Here is a 22,696-nt window from a genome sequence, read left to right on the forward strand (position 1 = left end):
ACTGCAATGGTTAGAAATTAATGACCCAGAACCAGGAGAGCTGATTATCAACATAGTGAAGGGGAGGGTTTCAAAGAGCAAGGAGGGCTAATCACATGGAGAGGGAGTGAATGGAAATTGTCAGGGTGACTTTCAACCTTCAACAGTCACCAGGAGTGCTGAGGTGAAGGACCAAGAATATTTCTGATGGAGAAGAGAACTTATTTGGTCACCAGCAATCTGTCTTTGATCCTCTTCAAAGTCAAGTTTCTCACCACTGCCTAGAAAAATAACCTAATTCAGAGGACTGATGTGTCCTCCTTGAATGTCTTCTTTTGGGGGCAGTGGGAGAAAGTTAAAGACATACAAAAAGGATTAATAGTAGAAGGGAAGAAAAGAAGACAAAGGAAAGCAAATGTGGAGGCCCTAAAACCAGAAATAGGAATAGAGAGAAAGAAGCCAGTATGAAAGAGAAGGGAAAGACCACAGAAAATAAAGCCCAGGGGAATAAGAAGACAGAAAGAGAGAAAAGGGAAATGAATTTATTGCTGAGAAAAGTTTCTCTCCTTCAGTCCTCTAGGTCAAGAAATCAGACATGGCACAGATCATGGAAAGGAGGTAACAGACCCCAGTGTGTGGTCCTGGAGAAGCAGGAGTTCAGTCCAATGGGAATACGAGCCCCTGCGGTGATGGCTTCTGCCCTGGTGTGTTTCATGCAGGTGAGTTGCAAAAACACAAGATTAAAACTTTTGTTTGTTTTTCAAATAAATCAACTCTCAGAAGAATCTGAACAGAAATGAATGAGGGGGGGAAAGACTTCTACAGAACCAAGAGGGTAGTGGGAAATGAATAACTAAAATGTTTCCTTAGTATTATGTGGTTACATAGTGTAGGACTGATGAATGACAACTTCAGTAAAAAGGGGGACAGAAATTAGGGCATTCATAGATACAAGTAGAGTGGCTATGGCAATTCAGAAGAGCCACTTATGTGTATTTCTATCTTTTAGTGGCTTATCACCCATCCTTCAAATTCCCAAGTAAATGATCAAACTAGCTATGTAATTTCCCTAAAGGGAGTTTCCCATATCAGCTTTAATATTATTCTTGAATTTTATAGGTGCCTCCAGATCAGAAGTAAGTCAAAAGAGAGAAAATTCTTTAAAAATACTTCGGATCTTTTATTTCTCCCCATTAAAAATCAGAAGTCCCTGACTAACTCATTAGCTGGGAAAGGGGACACTGGACTGAGGGATCTGGCCAACTGTCAAGGGGAAGTTTACACAGCTGTGAAATCTACTAAAAAGGAGAGCAAATGAAGAAACTGGCTAGTATCAGGTTCCTGCTCAGCTCCTAGCAGGGTGTGGGCTGTCTGTTTCACTTCTTATGTCCTAGTTAAATTAATGTCTGAAAAATCCATTTCTTGTATTTTCTTCTTACTTCTTCTTCTTTTCCTTGACCTTCCTGTCCGTTCTTTTCTCTTTTCTTCTCTTTTTGCAACAGCCCTGAAAGAGGCATTTTATCTACCAAGAACTTTAGGTGTTTCTAGCCTTTAGTTTACCTAGAGAGGTTTTTGAAGGAGAAAGTCAACTGTAATGCAAGGTAAAAGAAGGAGTGGAAGGTTTATTTACTTGAAGGTTTATTTGAAGAGAATTGACAGGAATGTCAAAGGGTTATTAGAGCAGATTTGTCCCTGGTTGTATTAACTCATTTAACATACATATATGACTGAGTTTGCTTTGAATTATGGCCAAATCCATAAATGTGTGCAGTTGGTCATGCTCCTTAAACCCCTACGCCTTAGTTCCTTAACCATTTAAAGTAAAGTTAAATATACCCACGTATATCATTATTTTGATGAAATGTTATGAAATATTAAAAGTTCTTAACAGTGTGACTGCCATATAGTAGCTGTTTGAAAAATAAGTCCCCTCACTGCTCTTCTTCTCTTGTTTGGTGAGTTATTGATGTACTGAGGGAATGAAAAAGAAATGGGGTAGAATTCAGCTTGCACTGGGAATTAGGAAGACAATAACAATATCCTGAGGGACAGATCAGGAAATTTCAAGGACAAAGAAATTGATACAAATGTTACTTCTCATTCACAAAACAGTGATGCCCACCCATCACCAAAAAAAAAGGAAGGAAAGAAGGTAGGAGAAAGAAAAGAAGGAAGGAAGGAAGGAAGGAAGGAAGGAAGGAAGGAAGGAAGGAAGGAAGGAAGGAAGGAAGGAAAGAGAGAAGGAAAGAGAGAAAGAAAAAAACCAGATTAGATAGTTGTTGTTCCAAGTTCTCCCACTTCAAATGTAGTAATGAATAAGCATGGGAGAGATGAAAACACAGCCCTAAACAAGGCTAACCTTATGACCTTGTTCTTACATCTACCCTGCTCTTACTAATTGATCTAACTGAGCACAGTCATGAGGGAAAACAGATAGGTTGCTGAGCGCAGCAGATGAGACAATTTCCCTGTCTGACACTCTTTCCCTTCCTACAGCTTCCTTGGGCAAGATGTGAGGAGAACTGTGTCAGTCCTGCACAGTAAGTATCTGAGAATACAAATGGGGAGGAAGGAGAGACAGACAAAAACATCAATACACAAAACAGGGTCAAGAGGTCATCAGATATCTGTGACTTCCTTCATTTCTACTTAAATGGGCATCAACTCAACCCACTTATCTCACAGATCGATTATCCAGAAATAAAGACGTGCATTTGTGTCATCCTAAGCACTCAAAATAACACCGCTGACAGCATTTTTTCCAAAGCCAATCTTCCTAACAAAGCAGCTGACTGAATTTCAATTTATGCAATCATAGAAATTTGCAGTAGACTTTCTTACCCATGCTTCTCAGTGACTCATCAAGACAGACTGAATTCAGTAAATATCTTAGTCACAAGCAGATATATTTGGGTGATTTCCAAATGCATCACTACTTCAAATCTGAAAAGCATTTTCTATTTTTTAGGACATGATGATATGTATTGCAGACTTCATTTAGCTATCACTTTGAGGTAATTATCCCTTAACCTAAACCTGTCACAATTAGGTCTTATGTAGACAAAATGGACATAAAGATAAAAAGGGGAAAGTTTCATTTCACTTGGAGGTAAACTAGTAAAAAAAAAAAAGCAAAAAAAAAAAGCAGAGACAGTTTGAATAAAAAGATTTGCTTGGGCTGAAGGAAAACACATATTTAGCCATGAGAAGTGTTTCCCAACAGCCAAATATGTTACACCCGGGAGAAATGGTGATGGCCTTGGTTACTTGTCACACACTCTCAGGTTTTAGACACCTATCACCATAGGAAGAGTCATTTTTAATAGAATCAGGACCATAATATCGTAGAACCAGAAGGGGCTTTGAACAAATGAGGGATGTGAGAAAACCTAGAGGAGACACTGTTCAATGAAAAAGCAAACTGTATGTTCTACAGCTGTTCAAACTAAGAAAGGATATAGAAGTGAATTTGAATAGATCAACAGATCAGAAAGTATTAAGTTTACTCATCTTCAAAGATAAACAAATATTCTCCTTTCCTTCTCCTTTCCACTCCTGAGTTTATCCCATACTCCTTCCATGTAATCCATATTTTTTATCCCTAAAAAGAAAATTGCCCTAGTTAATTCAGAATATTTAATTAGCTTTCATTATGATAAAGTTGGTTTCTACATTTTTTTCCTCCTTTTTGTTTGGCCTCAGCAGATATGTATATAAGTTTTAATTCTGGATGTGAAAATGTAGGGCCCTTTTTATGGTGAGCGTTTTTATGGTTTCATGGTGGCCCTTTTTGTAACAACTTGCAAAACAGAAATTACAAACTTCATTGTATTGCTTTCATGCTTATAAATAAAATTTTCTTTATGTTTAAATTTTGTCAACCTCAAATACATACAAACCTTAACTTTCACACCCATTTTCAAACTCACTCTGTGAATTTGCATTAGAAGTTCTTTGTTGGTAATTTTCATCATAACTGTTTACAATGGTCATGGTTATATTTTCTACTAACACTACTTCATGATCGTTACTTTAGTCTGTCTTATGATTTACAAAATGATTTACACAATGCCCTCTATAGTATAAAACACTAATTAAGGCATCCCTTTTCACAATATATTCAGCTGGTAATATTGAAGTTATAAACTGTGATGCTTTTATTATACCAATGTATCATATTATTGTAACTCATTCTGATTCTGGAATCATAAGAGGTATTGACTATATTTTTATTGCAAAAATTTTTATTCTTTCTTCATAGTTGCCTGACCACAGATTGGGTACATCTCTGGTATATATGGTAAGTTTCGGCTTTAAAACCCAGAAAGATATTTAAAAGGGACTTCATTTTTCTTAGGTCTTATTTATTTTTTTTCAGTATTTTCAGTTTTTAAATATTTGTCAGCAGGGGGAAAAATGTATGAAACAGCCAGCCTACTTACCTAGTGTCTCATGGAGTAAAGTTTATTTTCTTCATCACTACTCTCTGTGACAAGATGACAGGATTTCCTATTTCAATACCATCTCCTCGACCAACAGGTTATTATGTACTTTCTTAGGATCAGTTCTAGAAATATCCACATAGAGGAGATTACTTCAGTAAAGTTAAAAGCAGCCTCTCCAAACCACATTAAATCTCTTACCAATTGTTCTAATAAACTGATTAGTCTCGCTGACAAAATAAGGAAGTATATATGTGAAGTGAAAGCCTTGAAATTAAAGTCTTATAATTATTCTATAAAATATTCATGCAAGAATCAAAATGCAGACATTGAAGACTGATTATGCCAAAGTTGGGAAACAAAGTAGATCACAGAGTTCTCCCTGCCCCGGGGGCTCCTTGCAGGTTGCTGGTGGTGATTGGCGCTTTGCTTCTACTATGTGGCTTGACTTCGGTGTGTTTTCGCTGCTGCCTGAGTCGCCAGCAAAATGGGGAAGACGAGGACCGGCCACCATATGAAGTGACAGTCATAGCTTTTGATCATGACAGCACTCTACAGAGCACAATCACTTGTGAGTACACTGACATACATGGGAGGTGAACCAAGGTTTAAACAGTTAGGATGGTACAATGGTATAAAAACATTAATTGAATAATATTAAAGATTCTGGAGCTCAGGGTAGTTTTAATTTCCAGAAGCCTGACAGGGCTTTCTCAAATGTTGTATTTTCAAATATTGGTAACATTTTTGAAGAAAGGGAAGAGTGAAGAAAGAAATAAAATGTTTGAGACAATACTGGAAATGATAGAGTGAAGAAAGAAATGAAATGTTCGAGACAATACTGGAAATAATTTGTGGGAAGAATTACCCAGTTCACAAATAGTTATTTTGATAAAATTATTTTAAACTCTGAGCAAATCCCTTTTTCAAAAATGTTTTGCATTTTGTAAAAATTGCCATTTTCTGTCTATACTCTTTTATATCTTTAGAGAAATTTGTCTTGAGTATTTTCAGTTCTTTATTCTCCAAGTCTTGATACACTAAATATTAACCCCAACATACCCTTCATGGCCAGTCATAAGACACTTAATTTTTTTCTGTTCTCTTTATATTCTTTCCTAAAATCGGAGAGTAAATATCAGGCAGAACAGCAGGTGACAAAACACTGCGGTATTTATTTTGCGAAGAGAACAATATAGTGTGTTGTTTTTCATCTTTCCTGTCTCCCTGTTCTCACTATCATTTTTGAGAAAAGATGAATAAGGCAGAAATAAATATTTCTAAGGAGTCAGTGGGTTAGTGTAAAGGGTTCTAAATCTATAAAGGGGGAAAGAAGGTTATAAGATGGGAAGACAATTTAGATTATTTGAAGATACCAGAGAAAACAAAATCTTTTGGCAGAAAGTGAAGTTGGTTTCTAAACAAGCTTCACAGGATTTTCATAACATTTGTGGCAGAGAGTTGACAATGTGTTTGGACACTTGTTAAAAGTAAAAGGAAATTCAGTGTGTTGTAAGTCTGATTTCTGAGGATGCCACATTTACTTTAGCTCAGTTCCTTTTTCCCTCACCAGCCCTGCAGTCGGTATTTGGCCCTGCAGCTCGGAGAATCCTGGCGGTGGCTCACTCTCACAGCTCCCTGGGCCAGCTGCCATCCTCTTTGGACACCCTCCCCGGGTATGAGGAAGCTCTTCACATGAGTCGCTTCACCGTCGCAAGATGTGGGCAGAAAGCACCTGATCTGCCCCCGGTGCCAGAAGAAAAGCAGCTTCCTTCAATGGAGAAAGAGGTTCCTCAAGTAGAACACTCTTCAAATTGATAGGAACTCTAGTTTTATAAGTGGGGTGAGGGTGTTCCCGGAATTGGTAAAGATAGACAAAGGGAGCAATTTTTTCTAACTTTCAGAAGATTTAGGATGACATCTAAACATCATTTGGTGGAAAAGATGTGTTCCAACTCTTTATTTCCAGCCTCATGTATTTTCTGATGTGGAATGCTCTAATAGAGAACTCATCTTTATCCAATAGCCAAAATTTGCAACTAACTTCTAGCAATGCTGATTACTACTGAACCAGGAAAGCATCAAAGGTCTCTTCAAATTCCTTCAGCTCTTGAGTGCCTTTACTCATATGATACTGCAAGTTGCTCTTCTCTGCCAACTAATAGATAATAATACACTTGAGGAGAAAGACAGCCATAAATATAATTCACCAAATTCACACTTCCTCTTGAGGGAACACCCACTTTTATACTGAATGACAATGATAATCGTGGACATCATGTAATACCTAACTGGACATCCAGAATCCAGGGGTGGGATTGCAGGTGTCGGCTAGGAGAGCACAGTACAGTATTGAAGTGCAAAATATCAAGGGCTTTCTTTCACTCCCGTTCTACCCACCAGTGGTATGAGAAACTGCATAGAGTTTTACTCGTTTTTCAGTTCCTCTGCCCTATGAACACACACACACACATACACACACGCACACACGCACACACACACTTTTCTAACTGAAAGAATAGCGTTGCTTTGCTTTTTTCCTCCTTCCTGCTTTGACCACTTAAAATCAACTGTCTGCAGTGACAAACACCAGTCTCTAGTCGTGGGCTTTACTGCCACCTAGTGGACTCACGATGGAAAATGCATTCTCCTATTTGAGCCTATCCGCATACCTCTCCAGTTTCGGCCGCATTAAGTGAACCAAGCCTGAATGAAACCCTTCCCAAGGCACCATCCAGCTATGTGACGCTAAGCTGTCCACCTAACACACTACCTCCAAAATGTACTGCTACTGGAAAATTGAGGAAGTAAAGAATATTTGGGGGAAAACTACTCAGTAGTGTCCTTAGATAAGTCACTAAAATCTTCAAAGAACAGTTTTCTCATCTATAAGATAGGCGATAATAACACCTCACAAGATTGTTGTGAAGATAAAATAAGCTAAGTATATATGACAAGGTTTGTAAAGTATTATGCACATGTATTTGTTATTCTTGGTATGGACATCTAATTTTCACCTGCCTGCTATTGTTCTGATTTGTCCTTTTGCCACATTACTGCTAAGTCACACTTGAAATAGCTAGCTTTATTTCATCAATAATATTTGTTAATTGATGTAAACAACTAAAGATGTGTGATTCCTCCTAATATTTTCTGTGTAGAGGTAAGGAACATTTGAGAAAACTCATTTATTAGGGAATTAGTTCCCGTACTCAGGGAGACATGACAAAGGCCAGGAATGGCTGAGTAGTGCAGCACCTTGTATAATCGATTCTTTGAGGCATTCTCACTTAGCCCAGTCACAGGGAAAATGTTCTGAGTATAACCTGCGGGTGATCTGCATCTGTTCTGAGTCATTTATCAAACGGCCTCTGGAAATTGTTGAAATGCATGGATTGTTAATAGCCCCTGAGGTGGCCTTGTTTTGCCACTGCCAAATGAATCACTTCATTATCACACATTCCATAAAATATTCTTGGCTCATTACTCCTTCAAGATACCAGGGTCTTAAGTTAAAATGTCGAAAGGCATAAAAAGATCTTAGAAGACATCCTGTTTTATTCTAAAGAGATCTCTCTGCCCCACCTCTCCCTGTCCCGGAAAACTTCACGCTTGTTGCCCTCCTATTTTGTCACAAGCTATTAGCATCCATTTGGCTTCACTTCCTTCTATGTGCAATTTGAATTATATATTGTAAAATGGAGAAGGAGTATAGTAAAATGGGAGAGCTGAAGAAAAAAATAACTGTCACATTGTTAAGCCTTGTAATAATTCAGACACCGAACTTGAAGACAATCCGGAGCTACTTAATGTGTTTTTAGCAGGACAGTGCCATAATGTGATCAACATTTTAGAAAGATACTCTGATGAAAGTCGGAGGTCTTGGCTGAAGCATGAAGAAGGCAGGTTTTCATTCTACCTAGGAGCACACTGTAAAAATCCTGGTTAAAAGTGATGAGAGCCTGAAAATAAACATGGGGGTAGTGATGAAATGGATGATAATTACTTCTTTTTTTTTCAGCAGAACTCTCAGCTGTGCTCAAATTGAAAAATAAATAACAAAATGGTTGGGAAATGGGATGTCTACCATTGTTCTCTAGGTCTTTTCTCTAATTTTAAGCAGTAGTGATTCTCTGCCACCTCTTTCTTAGCCCAAATGACACCTTGTGTATAGACCTGCAACTTGGCCATGAAGCTGCACGACCCATCCTGGACAGCTTTCTTTGGGTAGCCTGTGGGTGATTACACTGGGCAAAAAGCCACCTTTTACATCACTTTTTACTTGCCAAAACCGAAACTCCTGCAAACAATTTGGGCTGTGTCTAGTCTGATAACGATATCTGAAAGGAAGTGTCCATATCAACATAGCAGGAAATAACTCTAACAGCACAAAGCTCCTAATCTCTGAGAGACCTGAAAGACCAGTATATATTAGTTTACACTGGACAATACAGGCTTTCCTTCCTGAGGGAAGATGGGTCTGAAAGAAAATTGGGCTGTGATGACCGGTTTTGTCTGTGGTTTGGACACTTGCGTTGGCTTTATAGATGTGGCCTAGAAGACCTTTATTAGAGGGTCTGATTAACACATTAAGAGTTTACTTGTACATGGGTGTATGGAAATAAAGCAAAAATGAGATTTATGTAACCAATTTAAGAGGTAAAAGAGAAAAATTGCAAAGTCTGGGAATAGTGAATTGTGTTTTCTTTTCCTTGGGTAAGCAGATTGGCTGGAAAGCAATAAAGAGGCCATGATGGGAAGTCTGCCCTTGAGCAGACTGACTGAGAATACAATCTCAGTGATTTATGGATTGTCTAAGATACACTGAGAGTTAAACTGTGGAATATATTTTACATGTTGTCTCTGAGTGATGTTGGTCAGTGTTCTTCTGCTGGCACCTTCACCTTGGTTAAGCCAGATTTACACTGTTTCCCACTTCAGAATTCCTTCTAACTTTGAGTTTGGAAAGGGTGTCATGGAAGTGGTAGTGTTTGAATTGAAACCTGATTTAGGATAGAATTGCAAATATCAAATACACAGTATAAGAGCATTTTCTGTCTATGTGCAAGGATAGAAATAATGAGAATGTGAGTCATGGAGAATGTTAAAAAATTTCAAGAGTGATATAAAAAGAATGAATCTGGAAAGATAGGTTGGCATCTTTTTATGGAAGGTATTACATGGAAGCTTAAGCAGTTTCATCTTTAATCCTACATTCTATGAAAGCCATCATAAGTTTTTGAAGAGGGAAAGAGATCATGTAACTTGTATGATGTTTTGGCTGTCTAGAGGATGAATACGAGAAGTGAAATGTAGAAGAGAGTGAGACCATTATGGCTACTGAACTATTCCACAGAGAACACGTGTACTTTTTCAATTTCTTTCATAAAGGCTTAGTTATAGGCAAAGCTATGAAATAAGGCAGGCTCAATTTACACCTCTTTATTTCAGCTTCATGGTAGTCATTTTTTAACTGTTTAAATTGCCCTTTGACTATTACTATCCTTGTTTGACAAATGATATCAATGTTCCAAGTCTCTAGATGTTTCTTGAGTACCAGTTTGTATATCAAACTTGCCTACACAGGCTCTCTCTTATACTCCCCTCTTGAAGGTTTAGATAGAACCTTCTCTCCCATATGATGTTAATGCTAATTACTATAGGTGGGAAAGTTGAGTACTACTCGCTTCCTTTCTCAAAAAGGGTTGTAAATCCACACTCAGTAAAGTGGATGAATGCACAGTCAATTCAAAGGGGATAAAAGTTCATCAAAAGCCAAATAAATAGGAAGTAAACATAGCGATTTGAATGCCTACAGAGCACCATTTAATTCTCCAAACTATGTGTTCCCTTTTGTCAGCTTTGGAGGCTGAATCGCAGGAAGTGATGTAACTTGCAGGGATCTGAATGTCTGAGTTGGTTTTACACTCAACTTCCTCAGGCTTGAAACACGAAATGGAAAAACCTTTTGCTCTTATTTTTTAATTTAATTTTATTCTTTGAATTAAATCTATGCATTTATGAAGATTAAAAAGTCAAAGAGCTCTATAAGGATTGTGAAGAAAAATAGCACTTCCCACTACACACGTATATGTACGCATACTCCCTACTTTTTCAGCTGACTTTGTAAAACCTACATTTCACCAAATACTATGCATATATTGTTATTCTTGATTTTTATGTTCAGTTTGGTGCCATTATCAACTTGCCATTATAGAAGAAACAAAATTTACCCCTTTTCGTTACCACAATCCCTACCTTTGCTACCATGACACATCTGAACATTTCTTGTGCCTCCTATCTTCTAAACATAGTTATATCATAATTTTAATTAGATGAGTATAATGGGTCATGGCAAAAAGACTATTATTGGATAAGAGGCTGAAACCAGGCCTTTGGGCTTTTTCTTTACTCCTTGTCCAATCATGGTGTAGTCACTTAATCATCCTATGCTTCAAATTCTTAAGTTGTAAAATGATAAAATGAGTACATATACATTATATTATTATGTTTGGATTACAGGGGTTAATGCATATAGACGTACTATACATAAAGCATGTATATTAAATCCTCTTTCCTTTTTGCATGTCTTTCTCTTTGTCGAAATGCTCTCCTTTTTAGAAAGCCACCAAGTATACTGGATTAAGGCCTACCCTAATGACCTCATCTTTTGATTATCTCCAAAGACCCTATTTATAAAGTCACATTTATAGATACTGGGGGTTGTGACTTCAACATTTCTTCAGGGGACATAATCAAACCTGTAACACAGTTGATTTAGTGGATTTTCAGGAGACAACAAAGAAAAATATATCTTTTTCAATCCACAGTCTTAAATCAGTAGTCTACCCTTTGCTTTCTTGATTATGACATTGTCATGCACAGTGTCATGCGGGGTCTCAACTCCAGCTCCCCACATACGAATGCAGGATATGGTGAGGCCAAAAAGGAACACCCATGGAGCCATAGTTAGGGGAGTCATACCACTATATTCTCCCTGGCGGCTGGGTTGGAGACACAGGAAGTAGGAGCCACAGGATCTGCAACCCGCAGTCCACTTGCTAACTGCAATTCGCCTTTCTGCAATCCGCAACCCACACTCTGCTGTGCTAACTGCAATCCGCTCTTGCTAGCTCAGCCACCATCTTCTCGCTAGGCCCCATTTTTCTGCTAGCATAGCCACAGCAGTTATATTAGTGGCCAATGACTCACTGGTTATAGCTGACGGCCAACTAGCCACAGCTGATGACCATCCAATCACAGTTGATGGCCATTTACTACTTGAGTGAGCACCTTTCTAGAAACTGCACTCCTGTCTCTGACCCCACAGACATACTATGCACTTTTTGAGTCTTCACTTTGTATCCAAAGCATTGAGGATATAAATACAAGTAATATGTCACCAAATAGCCCAGAGACTACCTGAAACTAGGGACTTAAATGCCATTAGAACTCCCTCCAACTCTATCTTTAGATTTATCTCTATCCCTATCTATATATCATGAGTCTCTGACTGACATCTTCTTTATCTTTCTTATCTTGGACTGGTGCATTTAGACTGCAAATTTGGACTTTATGAAATTAATACAGTGGCTACTGTAAGCCTCTGATCGTATATCATCAAAACATCATCATTAAAAAGGGGGTTTATTTCTCTAGCTTCATATATAGCCATTTCATATTTTGTAGTATATGTTCCAGGCATACTAAATTAAATTACTTCTTTCCCTATATTGCCCTTATTTGTGGTCATTGGATATCGTTAAAGGATCTTCTTGTAAAAACATTTTCTCCTTTTTTTTCTTCTTTTTTTTGCCTAATTCCTGTAAGTCATTTGGAGCTTAGTTCAGGCATCGCCTTCTCCAGGAATCCTTTTTTTTTTTTTATCCCATTTGCCTGGGTCCTTCTGTATCTTTTCAATGTGCTCTGAAAGCATTGTGTGCTTCTTTTTATCATAGGACACATAAATGATGTATTCTTCATTAGATAATACCGTGTCCATTTCTTCTCTTTTTTTTTTTGGCGGGGGAGGTATACATTGCTCTGTAGGAAGCTACTCCTCCCACACTAACCACTGCATAGTTTTCTAGTGGGACCCACCAATCATAGATTCTCACTGCCTTGACCATTTAGAAGGCCAGGTGACTTATAAAAGACTAATCAGAATCTTTCCTTAGAATTTCTCACATATGAACTAAGAGAATATTCCATTTTGTGTAATATATTAAATGCTATGCTGAGAATACAGGTAGAGAGCAAACTTTGGAAGTTCGCAGATTGTGTATTCTACAATAAAGCATGAGCATTTAGAAAAGCCTCGAGGCAGAAAGATTAATCGAAATTCCATCTCCAAATTATTTTTCATATATAAATTGCCACTGTGCTTAGGTGTTTTTAAAATGAAAGTTAAAATCAATATTTTTAACTAGCTACAATTGTTCCAGTCGATTTGATCATAGAACAATAGTCTTGAAATATTAATCTTCATCATAATTACTTTTCTCAATTGGTTGTAAGGTTCTCCTTTGAGACATTTAGCTCTATTTGGATCGAAGTTAAAATAAGCAGAACATTTCGATTTGAAAATAAGGAATAAAAGTTATAAACATATAATGTGATAAAATAAATCCAGGATAAAATAATCCAGGATAAAAATTCCTGGATTTTCACACATAAAAAGGATTGAAAGATACCATGGAGAAAAAAAATTAACATCAAGAAATAGGGCTATGTAATTCATTCTCGTTTCAATAATGAAACTCAGTTTCTTTTCTGGATTTGTTTTTTAAATCAGAGACACTGAGACCTTGACAAAAGAAGATCCACGATAGGGGCTGCCATTTTCTAATATATTAATAGTTTGCAGAACTCCCTTGTTTTGGGCAAACCACCCGTCCTCACCCTTATCTTTCACAATTTCCTCTGTCCCCCACCATAGGTTCCTGGAATCACTGCCAGGAGCAGTGGTTGGAAAGGCCTTAGTCCTTTTGATTCTTGGTGGAGAAAGGGGAGGGACAGAGGGAGATGACACTGGCACCTGGTCCACCACCCAGAGTCCTCCACTCCCCTTTTTCAGGTGGCACTTTCTATTCACATTAGGGATACTTAACCAGTACTAACCTTCAGGTGAATTTTTGCATAAGAAAAAAGAATGTTTGAGAATCACTGAGTTAATCAGTTAGATCACTTGATATTTTATTTTCCATTAGACAGGCCTAACTTCTGCGTTAATGGGAGAAAATGAATCATTTCTATATTTGAACAGGCGTGAAGCCCTTAGTAGTTAAGACTGGCACCACTTCTCTGGACCTTGATTACATCTGATGTCCTTTACCTAATGTGTCTTTTCAAATTCCTGAGTCACGTTTTGTTTACGTTCCTGCTCCAGGAACAAATTGCAACTGCGGCACGGACCCAAACAAAATGACGCGAACGTGGTGCAGGAAGGGTCACGATCAGAGGAAGCCAGCCTAGCTCCCGAGGTGCCCGGAGGTTGCAATTGAAGGAGCAAAGGGCAAAACGTAAGCGCTTGGCACGTCTGCACTGGCCAAATAAACTCCAGGACCCAGATCCCTCCTTCCCTCTGACTTCAGATCCCAACAAGCTGGAAAAAGCTGGATTTTCTTCCAGTGTGTTTGTTTTTTGGACCCAACCAAGAAACAGCGAGGGAGAGGGAAAAAGACATCTTTAGAAAATTCTTTGTTCTAAAACCACCTTTAATGCCACATTATCAATCAAATAAGAAGTAAAAACTGTTCTCATTTGCAAGGAACTCTGTTCAGGTAAAGTTTGGATAGAAGGAGAATACACTGAAACCGACAGTGTCTGTCCACCCCCAACTCGCGCGGTCCAGGACGCTGGGGGCGGGATGAAGGGCGGGGCGTCGTGACGTCACAATACCAACGCGCCGCCGTGTTGTTATTGTGTTGCCAGCGCTCGGGAAAAGCCACCCGGAATTCTGTACCTGGCCATCTCCTACTTGCAGGCTAGGGCACCCGACATCCCTTCAGAAGCTCTACCAAGCTGCGTTGCGACGGGAGCTGCCATTTCTGAAGCGATTCCGACACATTGAAATTTGGCGGTGGGAATAAGACCCCAGAGACGCAATCATCAGCGCGGGAGGCAGGCCCCGTCCGGGGATCTTGGAAACCCTGCGGTTCATCATGAAGTTCCAGTATAAGGAGGATCATCCATTTGAGTATCGGAAAAAGGAAGGAGAAAAGATCCGGAAGAAATATCCCGATAGGGTCCCCGTGAGTGCAAGGGGAGCGGGAAGGGGGAGGAGAAGGGAATATCGGGGGGCGGGAGAGTCATGATGGCTGCCCTAAGGCACCGAAGAACGCTGGTCCCCAAAATTACTTACCCCTGAATGGCCTTCACTGCGAGGAGAGCCAGTGGAATGGACGTTCCGACGACGGACCTTTTAAAACCTGTATCCCCAGGGCCCATACCCATCTCTAGAGCTGACCGCTTCCTTAGAGCGGAGCCTACGTTTGAATGACTCAGCAGTATGCAGAGGCTATTGAGGTCGTGATGTGCTCAAAATGTGGCCCTTCGGTGCGAGAATGGTTAGGTCAGGACCACACATTTGCTGCCTTTGGATAGATCGCAGGGAAGTTTTCTGGGAATAACTGATGCCGTGGGGTTTGCTCCCATAGATTTCTGGTTCTCCCTTAATCAAGTTGACTTTAGTCCTCGTAGCATTGGCTTTGGGAGGGAAAGGCTGGGAAGCCAATGAATCCTTGTAGACCGTGAGGATTGGGAGTTGAGGGGTAGGGGGATACCGCACGACAGGACTGGCCCAGAAAACAAGGTCACGTTCTCTGCGCAACAGCGGGTTGCCTCATCATCTTGGCTCCCGCGACACGTACGGGGGCAGCCAGCCTTCCTCCAGTACCTATCCGATTAGATTGTAGCTGGGCACAATCAAGAAGGATTGAGGCCTCTTTCTCTCCGTTTTGAACCCTGGTTTATGTAATTAAATCTCGTGTAGGCAGTGAGGAGGAACAGAGGAGACATATTAAGGTATCTTTCTGCATCCGGGTTTTTCCCATCACCCCTCCCCCGCCCCTTGCCTGGTTTTTCTCTCCTGTGGGCTGCGCAGCCGGATTGGAAGGCAGAAGACTTTTAAGTGTGGTAGAGAGGACAACCGTTGAATTTTGGACATGGAGGAGCAGAGACTTTTAAGATTGTGCTCTTCATCTTCAGACAGGGTCATTAAGATAAATGTTACAAATAATTTACAGGTGAAGGAATTGCGATGATCTGATGTGCTTTTTTGACCCGCAGGTACTCTTTGGGCCTCCTCTCCAATCCTTAATCTGGCCTGGTCTCACAGCTACCAGAAGAAGCCTGGGCTTTAGGCCAGCGGTATAAACCCCTTGTGTCCTTTTCCTATAAGGAAGAGGAGACTTGAGGGCTGGTTCCATTCATTCCCTGGGAGTTGCACACAAAAGAGATCCTTCTCTAATCCTTCCCTCCCTGGTCCCTGGACCTTGAATGACAACTATAAAATTTTCTCCCAGTTCTGGTGATACTCTATTATAATAACATTTAGAAGTGACAAGTAACTTTTATTGATAGTTTACCATATTCCTGGGCATATTCTGAATACTGTGTCTATAGTCATTCACTTAATCCTCACACTATTATAATCCCCATCCTACAGATGAAGACTGAAGCACAGAGAAGTGATTTCCTAAAATGTTCACATGGCTCTTCTGTGACAGACCCCAGATTGCAGCTGGTTTGCTATTTCTATTAGAATTCTAATGCAGTTCTATTAGACAGAATTAAGTGTGCACTGTGTACCTCACGCTCTTAGGTATTGGAAATAGAGAAATGGACTCTTGTGTTCCTTAAGAGTTCACAGAGCAGTATGAGGCTCTGTTCCAGTAGCTCTGTGTAAGTTGCAAACTCTGAAATGTACCAGTTCCGAAATTGAGTTAAAATTCCCATGGGTTTCCTTAAAACCAAACCCTTCCCATTTCAATCATTTACATGCTTTCACCCAGAATATTTCGGCTCATCACCCCACCCCCACTATTGTTTTCCTGCTCATAGTTTGGAATTAAATGTTTTACAAAGCTGTTTAATTTGTAAGCAATTAGGACCATCAGTCAGTTCTCCTGGTCCCTCCTGTTATCTTTTAACCAGTGATAAGCCTTCCAACTGCTCCTTAGGTACTCAGCCTATGACCTTCTTTCTAGTTGTGATGCAGGAGGAAGAGCTCTGCTCTCTTGAGTTCTGAGATTTGATTCCAGTTCCAGGCAGAACCTGTAATCTTGCTGTGCTAAAGTGTCCTGTTTACAAAAAAAGAGGGTTAGAGTAAATGATTTTCAAAGCCCCTTTCAGCTGGACCATTGGTGGTAAAGCAATCACATACCCTGACTGCTCACATAACTCAAGCTTAACCCCAACAATATCTCTAGAGCTGCCATACCTGATTATGTGTGCATGTGCCTTGGGAGAGGAGGGTTTCAAGGGCTCTTGCAATGATCTTAATAGCTACAGTGTATTGAAAACCTGCAACATAGCAGGAAACTGTTAGGAACAGATTGTATATATATTTTTAAATTCATGAAGAACCCTAAGGAATATTAGCCACATTTTATTTCGCAGAAAAACAGAGAAGCAGACAGGAAAAACAGCTAGTCCAGGGCCCACTGTGGGGTAGAGCTGGGATTCCTGAAAACCGAAATGTTTTCTGGTAAACCAGGGCCTAAATGGTTACTCCTCCTCTTCCTGTTCCCCTCCAAGTCCCTCCTCTCCTGCTGATATTTTCTTTGCGGTTGGCTGACTTTATTGCTCTCTTTCTGCTAGCTTCTTGTGGTTTCCATCTCTTGATTGGAGCTGGAGCTGCCAGGTCTCAGAGCTCCTGCTAGACACAGTGCTGTGTGTCCTGTTTGCCTTTGGTTTTGTAACCTGCTACCTCCTGTTCATCCTCATTGTCGGGCCTTCACTGGTCTCTTCCTGAAGCTCTTCCTACTTTTCCTTTTGAATTTTTGATTCCCATATCACTACTCAAGTTTTTAATTTTAAGTGTGATCACGGTTCCTCTAGTGTTCTAGAATAGGATTTCTTTCCTTCTGTAAACACCAGATAAGTTTTTCACTCCTTGAATCTGTCTCCTTATATTTAAAAGCTTCAACTCCCCTCCTTGCTCTAAACCAATCCTTATATTTAGATAGTTCTGTATAATTTACAAATCATTTTCACATAAAATTTTATGGATTACTCAAGTTCACCGTTTCAGTACCATGACTTTGTGAAACATGTTGGAAAGTTATCTTCCTTTTACTCATTGGAGTGCTGAAGCTCAGACAGGTCAAATATCCTCTTGAAGGAAGATTGTACAGCTGCTAGAGATACTTGGCCACTGTTTATTTCTGCTTCTTTAACTTTTCTGTACTTCCTATATCTTCTATCTAGGGTGATGATATTTTCTAAACTAAAAATCTAAAGCTCATGCATGTTTTACAATAGATTTTAAAAATGTATAATTTAAATTAAATGTGATTTCTATCACATTTATGTGATATATATTATGATTTATATTATATATATCCATAAATACTAAATAAATGTAATATAATTTAAATTTAAATATATTATTTAAATTAATATTTAAAATTTAAAATATTTATGTCTTGTTTTATAAATTTGCATGCATAAAAAGTCTTTAATTTTTGCATAGCTTTATTTTTTTATTACAGAAATACATTTTTGAAACTGAAAGTATTGCAGAAATATTTAATGTAGACATTGAAAGTCCCTTGAAATCCTAACATCATTAATATTGATAAATGGTTATTGTACTGACATCATATTACAGAATATCATGCTATAAGAACTGTTTTACTACTGACTTTTTCACTTAATAAAACACTGTCTTGAAAATATTTTTTTTGCAGTCATGCAATTTTTGACAAAATAATTTGCTTGCAATTTTTGACAAAATATAAAATTAAACCATGTTATCTATAGCATTAATAAGTGCTGTTTATAAGAAAGAAAAAAACTGATAGACACTCCGTACCAACTGAGAAAACGTGGATGATCTTCTTAATGCTGTAATTAAATAGAAGAAAGCATATATCCTATAGTATACCTTAGACGTAACTTACCATTACTTAAAATCAAGGTTCTCTTTTTACTTTTCATCATATGCCCTATTGCATGATTAAAACTACAACCTTATTAAGAAAACCCATTTTTAAGGGGTAAAGAAGAGTAAGAAATAGAAAAGTTATATCGGGCCTAGACAAACTCACTTCAGCTAGGGCAACTGTAGGATGAGGAAGGAAAAAATACGAGACTAGATTCTGTAGTTTTCATTCCCACTTTCTGCCTCTTCTCCCAGGTGATTGTGGAGAAGGCTCCTAAGGCCCGGGTGCCTGATCTGGACAAGAGGAAGTACCTAGTGCCCTCTGACCTCACTGGTAATGCTCTTTCTTCCCCTCACCCTTTCTTCCATGGCAAAGCATTCCCAGTCTTTCCTGCATGTGTGAGATTGTGAGACTCAGAGGAAGTAGGGTTGAAGAAAGTGAGTGGGATTCTCCAGAGTTAGGTGATTCAAAACTGGTGACACCTTTTTTCCCCATCACCAGTTCCCTTATGCATTTCCCATCATAGTGCCTTGTTTGATTTTGACACAACACAGTGCAAAACATGGAAAGAGAAGCTCAGGTACTCATTATTTAAACTGCTTAAAATTCAGCTTTGTTATTGTGAAACCAATTTATTCCAAAAGGAAAACCAGACTAGTTTCTTGGAAGGATCACATTTTAGAGATTCTCAGCCAAACATCTCATCTCCTCAACCTACATTTCTTTGTGAACGTTTTGTAGATATTGTTTGGAATTGCAAAAGATATCGTCATACTTCACTCGATCCTTAATGGAATAACCCACTCCATCTGGGAGACACCGGAAACATTTTATACAGGTGTTTGACCCATTTGAATACCTGCCTTCTAAAACTTTTTCAGAGTGCCCAGTAAAACGGAAAGCGTTGAATCCCACTCATCACCCCAACATTGGGATGAGGGATGGTGCTAAGAATACTGGAGTCCAGAAGACCTCTTCCTATCACTAGTTTGTCTTAGGGTGGGATTAGGCATGGAAGTGTGTTTCAGATCAGATTTAGATAATGATAGGAATGTTTCTGTCTTGGATGTACATGCTGTTCCCACAAAGTTGTCCTCAGTTGAGTGGATATGCTAACTTTAGGTCTGAAATGGAGTAAAGGTGGGGAAATTCCTGTTTTCTAAGAAATAAACTCCTCAATGGCATGTCAGAGACTAAGACTTCTTTGAGTTTTATTAGGTTGGTGCAAAAGTAATTAAGGTTTCAAAGGTTAAAAATAATTGTAAAAACCACAGTTACTTTTGCACCCACCTAATACTTCCTGTTTCTATAGCTGTCGGACAGTATTGGCCTCTGTTGAGATGGTGTGTAAGGTGGTACTTGAAAGGGAACAGGTGCAGCAGATTGTTTTTCTGGGTCTTACCCTTCTCCTGATCCCTCGTTTCCTTCTCTTGCCTTCCTTTTCTAAACCCTTTTCCTCCTTCATCCAGTTGGTCAGTTCTACTTCTTAATTCGGAAGAGGATCCACCTGAGACCTGAGGACGCCTTATTCTTCTTTGTGAACAACACCATCCCTCCCACCAGCGCTACCATGGGCCAGCTGTATGAGGTAATGGTCCTGGTCACAATACCGTGAAGTCTGCTCTTCTCCAGCTTTTGTCGCAATGCCTTCTGATAACACACCTGGGAAGTGGGGCAGGAGGTGTTGTCTATCAGGATCCTCTTACACACGGCAGTGTAAGGCTCCCAGAGATTAGATACCACTTGTCCTTTAGAGGTGGAGAGGTACTAGATTCAGTCCCTTTGAATTCTCTTGTCAATCTTGCCTTGCTAGTGTTTTAATACCGGATCGTCTTTATTGAAGCAGCAGGAAATGGCTTCTGGTTGCCGAAGTTCCAAATAAACTGAAATTTAAAATTAAGGCAAAAATCTTTAAATTGATTGGTCCTAGCACATACACTCAGCTGGAGAGAAGAATTTATGTGATCTCATACGATGTCACCAAAGAGAGTAACTATTATTCCTTAAAGGAGTTCTTACAAGATGCTGAATTCCTCTTGTGCCCCATCAGTGAATCAAATAAACTTCTCTAATATTTCTAATTTTTATTCCATAGCATATATTCCCTATCAGTAAATATGTTTTGCTCTACCTATGTTCCCATGGTTAGAATGAGCGTGCCCTAGTCATGTTCCTATCCCTGATACCTATGTGTATGATGTTCTCCATGAAGGTTTTCTATTTGTGAACTCAAAGTTAAATTCCAACACTATGCTTACTCTTTGTTCCTCCTTTTTGATGGTGTCTAATGATACCTTCAGTACCTACTTTATAAGGTTATGTGAGGCTCAGAGTCCTGGAGATAATATAATGAACATGATTATGTTTTTTTTAAACTCTCCTCTTATCTCTTTCCCTAGGACAACCATGAGGAAGACTACTTTCTGTATGTGGCCTACAGTGACGAGAGTGTCTATGGGAAGTGAGTGGTGGAAGCCCAGCAGATGGGAGCACCTGGACTCGGGGGTAGGGGGAGGGGTGTGTGGGGCACTTGGGGAAAGAGAGGGGGGGCTCCCACCATGGAGGACACAGAAGGTGAAGACATCTGGAAAGACGACACCACACACACCGTCATCATATTTTCACCTGCTCAATTGTTATTTTTTGCTGCTTCCCCGGCCCAGGGAGAAAGCATGTCAGGACAGAGCAGTTGGATTAGCTTCGCTAGAGGAATGGAGATGATACAATTTAGTAGCAGTGCTGTGAATTAATTTTTGTGTGAATTTTTTTCATTGAAGAGTCAGAAGTTGGGTGAGTTGGGGCCAGAGATGATTGTGGACCAGCATCAACTTCCTGCTCTCCCTTCCCTTTGGGCAGAGATACTTTTTTTTTTGACATTTGCACAAGACAGGTAGGGGAAGGGATGGTAATGTTTTAGGACTATTGGTGGTAGACCATTCCTGGGGACCAAAATAGACACATTGTAATTAAAGCTTGGTGCCCCTGCTCTCTCCTGTCTCCATACTTCCTCAATCCCAGTCGTCATCTCACACACAAACATCACAGCACCAGCCCAGTGCTGGCAATAGACATCAGACAAAAATTTAGATGGAGCTGTCTTACTGTGGGAAAGTGGGCCAGGTGGGAAGGACATTGTGGTTATGAAGGTAGTTTCGATAGCAGTAACTGGAATTGATGAAGTGTTGAACATCTCTGTCTAACCTGCTCTCTCTTGCTGGTGCCTCTTATCCCACACCTACCTTGGACTTGAATGAGCCTCAACCATTTCCAGTGATAGGTTAAAGGGGTGTCCTCTCTTCCTGCTGTCCCTTCAGTCTCACACGCACAGAAACGCTAAGTGATGGCCAGCTGCTTCCCTTCTTGGGTTTTTATTTACTGCAGCTGCTAGTTAGAAAAGTTTGAGGGGATGACTTTTAGTAATTCATGGGGATTTTGTTGATTCTGATTATTTTCACTTTAGGGGTTATGTGGGTGGGGGTAGGGCACAGGAATTGCACTCAGACATGACATTTCAATTCATCTCTACTAATGAAAAGGGTCCTTCCTGTGGGGGAAATCTGTGTCAATTTTGTCAGCTGCAGGTTCTTGTATAATGAAGATTATGCTGTCAGACCAAGGAAATAAAATTATTGCATACCTTAAATCTCACCGTGAGTTCAGAAATGTTGCCTTTATTTAGTGTGTGTTAGAATAGAATAGCATGTGAAGTCATTGAGCAGAAAATTTTGAGTGTGGCTGTAAGCAATGATTGCTCACATATGGTCAGATGTATTCACGTTTACTGACCAGGACTTACCGTCCAAAGGTGAATGGCAATGTGTCTGGTGTTTTCGTGGTATGTGTGTGATTTTCTCTTTGTAGATAAATGCTTTGTCACTGCTTGATGTGTTCTTCAAAGCTGAAGGTGGAAGACCGCCTACATCAGAATATAGGGGATGGGATGGGGAAGTGCTTATTAAAAATGCAGATGTCTAGGCCTTAGTGGGATTTAGCCCACTCAGAATCTCAGTGTAGTCGTCTGTGTTTCTAACCTGCTCCTCATTCTCTTGCACACTGAAGTTTGGAGAGGCATTGCTCTATATACCTGGTTTTGCTGTAAGTCCCAACCAGACCTTAGTTTCTCCATCACTTCTTGGTCAGTATGAGGTTAAAACAATAAAAGCACCC

The 22,696-nt window shown here is 39.6% G+C and overlaps 2 protein-coding genes across 2 annotated transcripts; both read left to right on the plus strand.

Moving 5' to 3' along the window:
• Nucleotides 1-99: 99 nt before the first annotated feature.
• TMEM52B (transmembrane protein 52B) lies at nt 100-13,942 on the plus strand. The gene is made up of 7 exons (XM_081061523.1): nt 100-163; nt 552-698; nt 2,476-2,519; nt 4,241-4,279; nt 4,826-4,992; nt 5,995-6,209; nt 13,810-13,942. The coding sequence occupies exons 2-7, from the start codon at nt 645-647 to the stop codon at nt 13,846-13,848; spliced, it is 558 nt and encodes a 185-aa protein (XP_080917649.1). The 5' UTR covers nt 100-163; nt 552-644; the 3' UTR covers nt 13,849-13,942.
• GABARAPL1 (GABA type A receptor associated protein like 1) lies at nt 13,810-22,177 on the plus strand. Its single transcript, XM_081061524.1, has 4 exons — nt 13,810-14,674; nt 18,784-18,862; nt 19,999-20,117; nt 20,929-22,177. Exons 1-4 carry the CDS (start codon nt 14,585-14,587, stop codon nt 20,992-20,994), a joined length of 354 nt encoding a protein of 117 aa, XP_080917650.1. The 5' UTR covers nt 13,810-14,584; the 3' UTR covers nt 20,995-22,177.
• The last annotated feature ends 519 nt before the right edge of the window (nt 22,178-22,696 follow it).

This window comes from Rhinolophus hipposideros (assembly GCF_964194185.1).
Source record: "Rhinolophus hipposideros genome assembly, chromosome: 9".
Lineage (NCBI taxonomy): Eukaryota > Metazoa > Chordata > Mammalia > Chiroptera > Rhinolophidae > Rhinolophus > Rhinolophus hipposideros.

Bases quoted from the DNA above. Each gene is read 5' to 3' on its own strand.
- GABARAPL1 (XM_081061524.1), top strand. From the start codon at position 14,585: ATGAAGTTCCAGTATAAGGAGGATCATCCATTTGAGTATCGGAAAAAG. The intron at 14,675-18,783 runs GTGAGTGCAAGG...CTCTTCTCCCAG, and splicing joins AATATCCCGATAGGGTCCCC to GTGATTGTGGAGAAGGCTCC. The intron at 18,863-19,998 runs GTAATGCTCTTT...TCCTTCATCCAG, and splicing joins AGTGCCCTCTGACCTCACTG to TTGGTCAGTTCTACTTCTTA.
- TMEM52B (XM_081061523.1), top strand. From the start codon at position 645: ATGGGAATACGAGCCCCTGCGGTGATGGCTTCTGCCCTGGTGTGTTTC. The intron at 4,280-4,825 runs GTAAGTTTCGGC...GGCTCCTTGCAG, and splicing joins GTACATCTCTGGTATATATG to GTTGCTGGTGGTGATTGGCG. The intron at 6,210-13,809 runs GTTCCTCAAGTA...TTCCTGCTCCAG, and splicing joins TTCCTTCAATGGAGAAAGAG to GAACAAATTGCAACTGCGGC.